At 50.4% G+C, this 10,694-nt stretch overlaps 1 protein-coding gene, 1 long non-coding RNA gene and 1 pseudogene across 2 annotated transcripts in view; 2 read left to right on the forward strand and 1 right to left on the reverse strand.

The window, feature by feature from the left end:
* Positions 1–2,135, reverse strand: part of ADAMTS5 (ADAM metallopeptidase with thrombospondin type 1 motif 5) — a 50,671-nt gene extending 48,536 nt beyond the window's left edge. Inside the window, exon 1 of the mRNA XM_025913943.2 lies at positions 935–2,135. Within this exon, the coding sequence (XP_025769728.1) occupies positions 935–2,038 (1,104 nt within the window). The 5' untranslated portion in view covers positions 2,039–2,135. The remainder of the gene's footprint in view (positions 1–934) is intronic.
* On the forward strand, positions 2,080–3,180 carry LOC147577567 (uncharacterized; annotated as a pseudogene).
* A 1,127-nt stretch (positions 3,181–4,307) lies between these two features.
* LOC147577568 (uncharacterized) lies at positions 4,308–10,239 on the forward strand. The gene is made up of 2 exons (XR_015240404.1): positions 4,308–6,120; positions 8,306–10,239. It is a non-coding gene; the product is annotated as an uncharacterized LOC147577568 (long non-coding RNA).
* The last annotated feature ends 455 nt before the right edge of the window (positions 10,240–10,694 follow it).

Genomic DNA, 10,694 nt, shown 5'->3' on the forward strand with positions numbered 1-10,694 from the left:
GGTGGACACGTAAGAACTTCGTTAAAAAGGCAAACTAGAAAAAGAGTCTTTCCTTTGAAAAGTCTTTCCTCAGCTTATGCCACAGGAGTGGTTCCAGTAAGGAAGTATGGACATTGACAATGAGAGGTCATGGATGAAAGTGGCTACAACGGGTCAACCAACAAGCCCCTCCCATGAGGTTGCACCAAGTAGTATATTTAGGCTCACTGAGAGGTGGAAGATCCCCCTCCCCCACCCCCACAAAAGCAGAAGAGGGAGGAGGAGGAGAAAGAAGAGGAAGAAGGAAGGAAGGAAGGAAGGAAGGAAGGAAGGAAGGAAGGAAGGAAGGAAGGAAGGAAGGAAGGAAGGCCACCCATTCCAAAGATAAATTTGCTTTTGAGGTGCCTGGGTGCCTCAGTCAGTTAAGCGTCCCAGTTCAGTGCAGGTCATGATCTCCCGGTCCAAGAGTTCAAATCCCGCATCGGGCTCTGTGCTGACAGCTCAGAGCCTGGAGCCTGCTTCAGATTCTGTGTCTCCCACTCTCTCTGCCTCTGCCCTCCTCACACTCTCTCTCTCTCTCAAAAACAAACATTAAACAAAAAAAAAAAAGACAGATTTGCTTTTCTCCTTCTCCCACTTAACTCTGTACATTTTCTCAACCATTCTAGTCCCTTCTTATCTTATTCATGCCTCTAGGACACCGTATCTCAGACTAGAGACATCCAGCCTGATTGATCGTCTACGCAGGTCTAGCCATTCAAGGCAAGGATTGCTTCTGGGGACACCCAGACCACGCGAGCAGGGCTGCAGGCTAGCTGGGTTATCCTTCAAGGAGCACTCCGGCAAATCCGCAGCGGCAGGCGGCGTGTGGGAGAAGCCAGGCGGTCAGCAAGGCTGAACCTCTGACCCACCTCCTTCCACGGGCGCTCGGACCACCCACGCAGGTTGGACTCACCTCCCGCGTGAACAGAATGGCCGCGTCGTGATGCTCCTCGTGGTCATCCTCCAGCTGGTTGTGCTGATGCTGCCACTTGCAAAAGTTCTTGAGCGTGGTGGCCGCGTTCTTGCTCACCTCCAGGCTCTTGTCCTTGTCACCCAGCACCACCACCTTCACCACGGCCAGGCGGATGTGGTTCTCGATGCTGGCGTGGCTGTACAGCCTGTTGGCGATGGAGGCCAGGGTCAGCAGGTAGTGCTGCAGGCCCCGGCCGTACATCCGCGCCATGGACGCGTCAGCCACCAGGAGAAGCTCCACCTGGCGGGCCCGGGAGATGGAGCGGCGCCGCCGCCGCCACCACGTCTGGGGTCCCTGGGTCCCCTCGGAGGAGGGAACCGTCTGGTCCGGGAACTGCGGGGCCAGCTCCCAGCGTGGGTCTGGGCTGCCGTGCGCCGGGGGGCGCTCGCGAGGCCCTGGCGGGGACGCGGGAGTCTCGCAGCTAGCGCGCGGCGACACGGCCTCAAAGCTGAAGCCCTCGCGGGTGTAGACGTGCAGGACCTGCGAGGACCCATCTCCGTACACTCGCCCGGCCTCTGCCTCGGCCCGGGGCCCGCGCAGCAGCGGCTTCAGGGTGTAGCGCGCGTGCTTCACCGCGAAGAAGCCGTCGAGCCCGCCGCAGAGGTCAAAGACAGCCAGGGAGCGGGGGCTGCCGTCCACGGTGCCGCGGTGGAAGCAGTGGTCCCGGTGGCGCCGGCTGGCACCCGGACCGCTTCCCGCGGGCGCAAAGCCAGCGGCGCCCAGCGAGCCATCGCGCTCCAGGTCCAGGAGGAACCTCCGGCCGCCGGCGTAGACGAGGTAGCCCACCTTGCCGCCGCCGGCGTAGATCTGGTCGATGTTGTGCACCAGACCGCCGCTCCTGCGCTGCGGCGCCAGGGGGTGCGGGTGGCCCGGAGGCTCGGCCCGCTCCTGCGCCTCCTCCCCCTGCCGCCCGCGGGGCTGGGCGGCCGCTGCGGCAGCCCGAGGCTGCCCGGCTGTATCCTGGGCAGGTGCCGCGGCGGGGCCGGCCGCGACCGGGGGCAGGCGGAGCGCGCACAGCAGCAGGGACGCCCACCCGAGCAGCATAGTGCGCCGCCCGCGGGGAGGGGCCGCGCGACGGGGACTTGATGGGTATCTGTTATTCGGTGTGGCAGTGACCGGGGCGGGAGGTGGGGGGCACAACACACACTTGCTTGCAAGGCTGAGTCAAGTGTCGGAGGGAGGAGGGCCTGGCGGCAGCGCCAGCCGGTCCCGGCCTCGGTGCCAGCGTGCGAACTTTTCTTTGTTGCTTTGGAAAATGTTTGGATGCGTGCTCCGGGAAAAAAAAAAGGGGGGGGGGGGTAAAAAAAAAAAAGGAAAAAAAAGGGGGGGGGACGCCGGGTTGTGGAGGTTCCGCAAATACAAGGAAAGGGGGGTGGGGGGAATAACCCAAATCCAGCCCCCAATGCAGTCACTAACGGTGCACGACAAAAAGTAAGGATGGTGTCGCGCACCAGGCTGGCAACTGGTGCGCGCGGCCTCCCGCCCCCTCGCTGCTCTGGACCCGCCGGCAGCGGGGGTTCCAAGCTCCAGAGCCCAGTCCTTTTCTTATTCTGTGGGTGTCCTTGACTCTACTAGAACCAGGAGGAAAGGAAGAAAGAGAGGGAGAAAAGCCATAAAAATTGAAACAAAAAATGCCAGGCGCGGCCTGCGGGCAGCCAGCGAAGCGGCGCGTCCGTGTCCCTTCGGATGCAGTGTCGTCCTGCCCGCCGTCATCCCCAGTCGGCCGCTGCGAGCGCGGAGAGCAGCGCGAGCGCTGTGAAGATGCGAGGAGGTGGAACAATGAATTTATAGCGGCATGCCATCCTGCAATGGCAATTTCAACAATTCGTCACTGCAAGCTGCCTCTTAAAGGGAGAGCTTCCCCCACCCCTCCCACCCTTCCCGGTCCGCGCCTAATCAGATGGGGGAGGGCGGGCGAGGGGTGGTGGTTGGGGGGGGGGGGTTGGGGGGTGATCGAGGAAAGGAAGACCGAGAGGGACCCGGCGAGGTGGAAGGAGGAACGAGGGAGGGAGCAAGGGCGAGAGGGGGGGAAAAAAAGTATTGGGGTAAGAAAAACAGATTTCCTTGGCCTCATTTAAAGCCACAGTGGCTCCGGGTTTGTCTGATATTTCACAACCAATCGGGGTTGGCTAACCCCGGCTTACCTCATCTCCTGAAAGGGGTGTTTTGAAAGTTACTGAGACAGTGCAAGTCTCTCCCTGCCTCCTTCTCTCCTGCTCCTTCTCCCTGGGTAGGAAGTTCCTGCCGCAAGTTTTTTTCCTCGGTGCACGCCCGTGCGCTCCCGCCTCGAAGACCTTGCCACTCCGTCCGCCCGCCCGCCCGGGGCTTTCGGCTGCCCGCGCGGCCCCTCGCCCCGCGCCCTCCTCGCCGGCCCACCGCCGCCCGGGTCCCGGGGTGCCTCCCCTCCCCAGGTCCCCGGCCTCTTCGCTGCGGGACGCTCGTCGGGCTCGGGCTCCGGGTGACTAAGTTCTCCCAGCCACCGGCAGAGGGGCCGGGCGGCCGGAGAGCCGCAGGCGCTTCCTGGCGCGTCGCTGCGCCCCGAGTCCTGCGGTGTCCGCGGCAGGGTCGCCCGCCGCCTGGGAACTACGCGCCTTTGTGTGCGAGCCCGGGGCTCACCCCCCCCCCCGCCCCGCCTTTCTCCGCGCGCCGATCCTCTGCGCCCGCAATCTGTCACTTCATCCCGGGCGACTGGAACTTCCTTCGCTCTGCTCTAAGAAGGCAGGGCGAGAAAGAGTTAACTGTGGTAGAGAATTGAGCTTTTTTTTTTTTTAATAAGCTTAAAAAAAAAATATGTGCCCATACTTTCTCTTCTTCCTCCTGCTTAAATGAAAATCATATACCCGTTATTTGCATTTATGTGTCCTAAAACAACCGCTCATCGCTGCAGGCCCTGACCTACTATCCTTCTCAGAAATTCCCATTAGGAGGAAAAAAAAAAAAAGACTGGAGAAGAGGGGAGGGGGGGTGCAGGTCGGTGCTTATTAGTAGGTGAGTGGCATAGTCATTGTGACTAGGTTTCTCCTAGTTTCTTTGTTTCCTGTCATTATGGACCCTAATAGAAACGGAAAGAACATCCCAGGGCGTTCTGACCACTATCTGGTAAAGGGTAGAAGATCTCCTAGAACAGGAGCACCTCCCACTTCCCTTCATTCTTCAGGCTAATTAATGAATCCGTGGGTAAAATGAATTCTGTATAACTAGCACTTTTCTGCCTTTCTTACCTTTCACTTACAGAGATGCGCAGGATAGTGGGCCTTCCTCAGCGGACCCTGAGCTACAGGTGGTTTCCCCAGATCCTTGCTAAGAGGTGTGATCGCTTTTTCAGGGAGTGGTTGGAGGTCCTCAGAGTGGTGGGGAACCCCGTGTGGGAAGCTCAGAATTGTCCAGCAATGGTGCCCAGTGCCCCGTGCGTTGAGGACCCTCTGTAGTCAGTCATGGGGGAGGCGGGGTGATGCATATCCTGAGCATTAGCTCATGTGTATAAATGAAATGATCGCTTGGGGACCCTGGACCACCCAACAGCCCCTAGTGGATTCTGCAATACCTCCAGACTTGGCAGGAAATTGCTGTTGCTTAAGGCTTGTCATCCCCTTTTTATTCCACACCCCCTGGGTCTCTCAGTGGTCAGTTGCCCAAAGCCAATTCTAAAGTTGAATAGTTGGAGGGACCAGAGTTGTTCAGGATCAGGATATCTATCCTGATCTGTCTTCTCTGTCCCTCCTCAAAACCTTGCGGTCCTTCGGTCTTAATAGAGAGCAAACTTTTTTTTTTTTTTCCTTCCAGTTTCACTGAAAAGTGAGCACCGATACTCGGCACTAAACACCATCTCTAAAACAACTTTGATTTACTAATGTTAACCATTTCATCATTGTTACTCCCAGAGGATCATTTTGCGAGATAAGCATTTTGGACGACAGTGGCTTGAACTTGTGAATTATAATTATTTGCCTTCACAGGCAGGAAATGTCTTCTTTAGCACTTATGGGAATGCCAGCCGAATTTTCCTTAGTGAAAGTTTTGCTCCTCTTTCAAAAACACGGTATTTCTCATGTGAATCATGCCTCTGAACTTTATGCCTTTAAGCTTAATTACATAATGACATTTGTCCTCAGAGTATTCAAATGTTTAGAAATATGTTGAAGAACAGGACAGGGCAGAGAAGGCTCCAAACATGACTATCAAGCACTAAATATTTATTAGAACCACATAGTCACAAAGAAAGGCACTATAACGACAGCTTATGAATAGGATGAGTGGATTCTTACATAGTCAGACGATTTCTACTTGGGGGTGATTTTAACTTTTCTGTGAAAGTAACTTGGATACTTTAGGAAGTTCGTTTGGTAATGCTTTTCGGATATTACCCTCGTGGATTAGGATAAAGTGCTAAGTTCCAGAACAATGAACGTCTTGTCAGACCAAGGAAGTCATTTGTCCTGGATGAAAGTAGTCCAAGTTGTTCTTTTCCTTTTACAGTAGGAGGCTAAAATATATTAGCAGTCGTGCGTAGGTGGGCTAACTGCTACTTCAGTCTTTGATTATTCCGAAAATACCGTTGTATTTGTGCATTTTTAACGAGAACTTTTCGCTGCGTTGGTGGAGGACGTGATCACACCTGATGACGTAATTTTACATTTCCCAAAAGGAGGGGAGACTTTCTCTGCCGTCCAGTGGGAAGTTGCAGTTGAAATTTATCCTGGTGATCACCTAAGGCCGCTTCCTCCGGGTACCAAAGAGGAGCTGAGAGCAGAGACCAGAGCGATTGCCTGCGGTTAACAAGTCCACCAGTGGTCAGCTCTCCTGAATCCTGAAAACTTGACTCCTTCAGTCGGTGCTCAATCGACAGCACCTCTTAAAATCTGTCCAGTTTCGCAAATGTCTGTCGAGGGCTGGCTACCAAGTGCTGTGCGAAGTTCTCCGGAGACACATAAACATGAATAAGCCATGACTGCCATTCAGAGACGCTCACGGTTCACAGAGGAGCCAATTGTACCAGGAGCTGCTTGGACTACAGGCTGGAAAATGCAAATATGGAGGGAAAAAGGCAAGAGAGTAACTAACCCCTGCGGGTGCTCTGAGCTATGTATTTCCAGGACCGTTTCACTCCATAGGACTTGTGTATCCTTGTAAGTAGTATGTTCTCACATTTCCATTTGCTAAAGTGTCATTTCCTCCCCTCCCCCATCTATGATTTTAATGGTAAGGGTGAGGAAATAAGTGACAATGAAATACTCCCCCTCTAGCCAAACACCTGCTCCTCACCTCCCGTGCAGGAGAATCACAGCCTCTCGACTCTGCGCAATAATTTTCCTTTCCCACACCCAGATTCCCTACCCCAGGCCTTACTGTATTTCGAGCTTCCTTAGTATCGTCTCCCTTTGGGGCCTGATGGTGGATGCGAGGAAGACAGCCTCTCCGTGGCTACTTAAGGCCCTTTATGAATGCCTTGAAGACTCTGGGCCAGCCCTTTCCTTGGGGGGCCACTCAGCTTTTCAAGCTCTAGTTCTCAGAAGACATGCTTCAAAACCAGAGGTTATTTTTAGTCCCTTCGTGTTGTGTGATCAGGCAGCATTTGTCCTTTGGTGATGGCCTATTTCTCTTACCGTAATGCCTCCAGGTTCATCCGTGTTGTCACCTATAAAACAGTCAAACTCCTGGAATCAGAGAGTAGAGTGATGGTTGCCAGGGCCCAGGGAGAGGGGGAAATGGGGAGTACAGATTCAGTTCTGCTAGACAAATGCTAGAGATCTTCTGGACCACGTCGTGCCTACAGTTAACGATACTGTATCGTGCACTTGAAAATGTATTGAGGGTACATTCCGTGTTAAATGTTCTTACCACAAAGCAAAACAAAGCTAAAGGTGACAGTCTAGGAATGTGGGAAGGAGTATATTTACTATACTAGCTTTGATACGAATCCTAAATGTTTAGAAGATGAAGCTATACCCGAACGGTCCTCTCCTTTGCCAGCCCTTTAACTCCGTCTCCAAATCCTCTTATATCTCAGGATGGTCTAACATGCATCTGGACCGGCCGATACACGTGCACAATCTCCCACACATTGTGCACACTAGGCACGTCAGCATGCCTGTGCGCACACACACGCTCACCCCTAACTCAGTGTCCCCTCTGTGCCGCACTGGCCTGTGCAGAGAAAGTTCTGATCTGATTAATTACACCAATTTCTCGTTGCCCCTCGCAAAGAAATCTTTCATGCATAGGAGAGATTTTTTTTCCAGCGAAGTTTGCTGCAATCCTGGTAAAGCTATTGTCTCTGCTATGTGCCTAGGACATATTACAGAACATTCTATCTGTTGTGATGGATAACATCATACACTTCAGAATCAGTTTGCTGAAAATAAAAAGTAAGTTTTTGGAAAAATAGATTTTCCTTTTTCTTATTCACAGAAATTTTAAACTATAAAAAGTCTTCGAGTGAATAATGTACACGTGTATTATTTAAGACATACAGGTGCTATCTGTAAAGTAAAACCAACAAGTCAGTTTTTATGTTGACCAGCTGGGAAATGTTGTTTTAGCTTTTCTTACACAATTATGCGCATATTACTTGCTTTTATGAGCTACTCCAGTTCTTTTTTTTTTTTTTTTTTTTGCCCCTTTATTTTCCGGAAATCATCTTGAAATCAAACCTTACTGGAAACACATGGAAAATCAGGAATTTCCAGCCTACAGTAATTTGAAACATTTGAGGTCTTTATTTTTCCCTTCATGGAGGCAAATTTAAGAAAAAATTTCAAATTCCTTAATGAGTAGTAATTGTAGTAGGTAGGAGTTGTTCTATAGCAACAATTAATTGTTGTTGTTGTTGTTTTTTAATTCAGGTTTCATGGTAACAACACCTTGCTCAAGCTCCAGAATATTACAGTCTTCTTTGAAAGGATTAGATCTCTCCATGTTAAATGTATTTACCTTATTCTGGTCAGTAAAGTAAGAAGAGGAAATTAGTCTAAACAAAGTTGATAGACACCATTTGGTTACTGTTTCACTCCCCACTGGGCAGGAAGGAAATGGACAAGGTGACTGTGGAGTCAACAAGCTTTCCTCCTGCTCACCATGCTGAGGTCACTGCACGTTGCTTAGATGATTTAAGAAAGTATCCTTTTTTTCATGGCTGTCCATAGGCTAATACATATCTTTCTAACACACGTTTTTTCCAGTCAGGCACTAATAGATGGAAAAGCAGATGATCCTACACGCAGATAGCTGTTCAGATGAAGGCACTGAAGTTTTTAGTTACTTTCTTTTACTTAGGAGGTGATGCTCATCCCATACCTCTCTTTCTGTCTCCAGAATCATTTTGGAAACATGAAATGAGACTGCCTGAATGACGATTTGATTCTACATGGCAGGAAGAAGCCTTCCTGTCAATCACCATCAGCTCAACTGAGCCTCCCACAGTCGCTGAAATGCTCCAGAATCCCAGCAAGATTGCTACATCTGGGGGGGGGGGGGGAACGCTTGGGTAGCTCAGTTGGTTAATTTTGGCTCAGGTCATGATCTCTTGGTTGTGAGTTCAAGCCCCGCATGGGATTCTCTCTCTCTCTCTCCCTCTCTCTCTCTCTTTGCCCCTCCCCTGCGCATGTTCTCTCTGTCTCTCTAAGTAAAGAAATACATATAAAAATAAAAGATTGCTACCTCTGATAGCTGAAAATAGGAGCAGATGAGCCTCAGGCGGCAGAAGAGACGGGGAAGTAGAGACTGATTGATTTATCTAGTTCAGGGAACTGTTCCTTGACCACATTTTCCTGCATTCTTCCCAAAAGCTAGACTTTTGCTTTTGTTTTTCTCTTTTCAGGATCTTCTTCCAACCCATCTACACCCTTTCCAGTCTAGGTAAGTGATGAAACCATGATTCCCCTTGTCCTTCAGGAATGGGGGACATCAAATTTTTAGAGAACAGATCTGGGTAGGAAAGGATAAAGTTGTCACTCAGTAAGACTCAAACCTGTGTTTGAAATCATCCTGTCGAGGGGAGTCCTCACCAGATCTGCCCACAAAGGTTATCACATCCTTGATGGCCCATGTCAACTAAAGCCCAAATGATTTAGGGGACTCTGTTGAGTGATACCTGAAAGGTTTCTTTTTGACTCATTACTTTAGAATTATTTACCAGTCGTTGGATGTGAATTACTGAACACACACTGACATGTGATTGTGTAATCTCTAGCCTGGTTCTCTGCATCTCGGATCTTCATTTATTTCTGCCACTGCATCGATCAAGTTGTCATCATTTCATTACACCTGGTAGTGTATGAGGTGGCTTTCTTTGAGGAAACTTGGATGAGGAAAACGGTGCATATTAAAACGGAAAAGACTGGAGGCACTTTCAGAGGGAAACTGTCAGTCGGGGACGGCACAGAGAAAGCCTCTCGGGTGTATTCCACAGATAAACTCTATGGAACCTGCAGAAAATTTAAAAATGACTTAAAAAAATTGCTGATGGAGGGTTAAACAGCAGACGATCCCATGGCCTCTCTGTTAGCTCCCAGCCAAACAGGTTACCCTCCAAGAAATGCACAACGATGTCTTGAGACTATGAGGTGTCTTGGAGTTTTATTTTTCCTTCGCCGCATTTGATTGTAAACCTTGTTTTGCCTTTGATCACTGACAAGTCTCACGGCTGGGTCCCTCCTACACAAGTCAATTTTGGCATGCTGAATGTAGTTCAGTGTCTCAGAATTATTCTTGTCTTTCCCCCTTCCTTCCACACTCTTTCCCTTTTCCCTGCCCTCCCTCCCTTCTCTTTCTTTTCTTTTATTTTCTTAATGTTTATTTATTATGAGAGCGAGAGATCGGGGGAGGGAAAGAGAGAGAGGGTGAGGGAGAGAGAATCCCAACCAGGCTCCTCGTTGTCAGTGCAGAGCCCGATATGGGGCTCTAACCCTCAAACCATGAGATCGTGACCTGAGCTGAAATCAAGAGTCAGATGCTTAACCCACTGAGCCACCCCGGTGCCCCCTCCCTCTCTTTCTTTATCTCCCGCTTCTCCACTGGAATGCATGCTCCATGAAAACACCAACCTTGCTTGTCCTTGTCACTGTTGTAACTCCAGTTTCTAGCCAGGAACAGGCACCTGGAGGCATGGGTAGACATGTGTGCTCTACAAAATATGTATGTTAATTTTTTTTTAAAGTCTGTTTGCACGTGTTCACTGAAATTTGTCTGACGCCCTTCTTAACCATCTTCTCTCTAATAATAAAGCCCTGTCTTTTCTGAGAAACCCATGGCACGTGTTTGAATAATGATGATCTTCTTCCTGCCCCCTTCCCACAAGCCAGGGCACTGGATACCCAACCTGGCAGCTCAGAGCACCCACACACATGGCCATCGCGGTTTGTTCCAGAAAGAGCTCTGCCCATTGGAGTCCCATGGGGGACATCTGCCCTAGTCATCTGCCAAATGTACTCTTTCTCCATGATGAAAGATACAAGGACCAGGCACGAAAAAGAGAAATCTAGTTGCTATCATAAACACCCATAAATTCTCCATGGTTTCACACAATTGAAGTTTACTCTGTTGTAATCAACACCTTCCAGTTCCCAGTGCTTTTGCACAATCACATTGTAGTCCTTACTCATATCCTATTTCATTGTGGGTCGATGGCAGGTGGAGTTCTACTGCTCCATGCAAGCATTCAGAAATTCAAGCTCGTTCCATGCTGCGATCCTACCCAGTCTCC

The sequence above is a fragment of the Puma concolor genome, chromosome C2, assembly GCF_028749965.1.
Source record: "Puma concolor isolate L17-30 chromosome C2, mPumCon1.1.hap2, whole genome shotgun sequence".
Taxonomy (NCBI): Eukaryota; Metazoa; Chordata; class Mammalia; order Carnivora; family Felidae; genus Puma; species Puma concolor.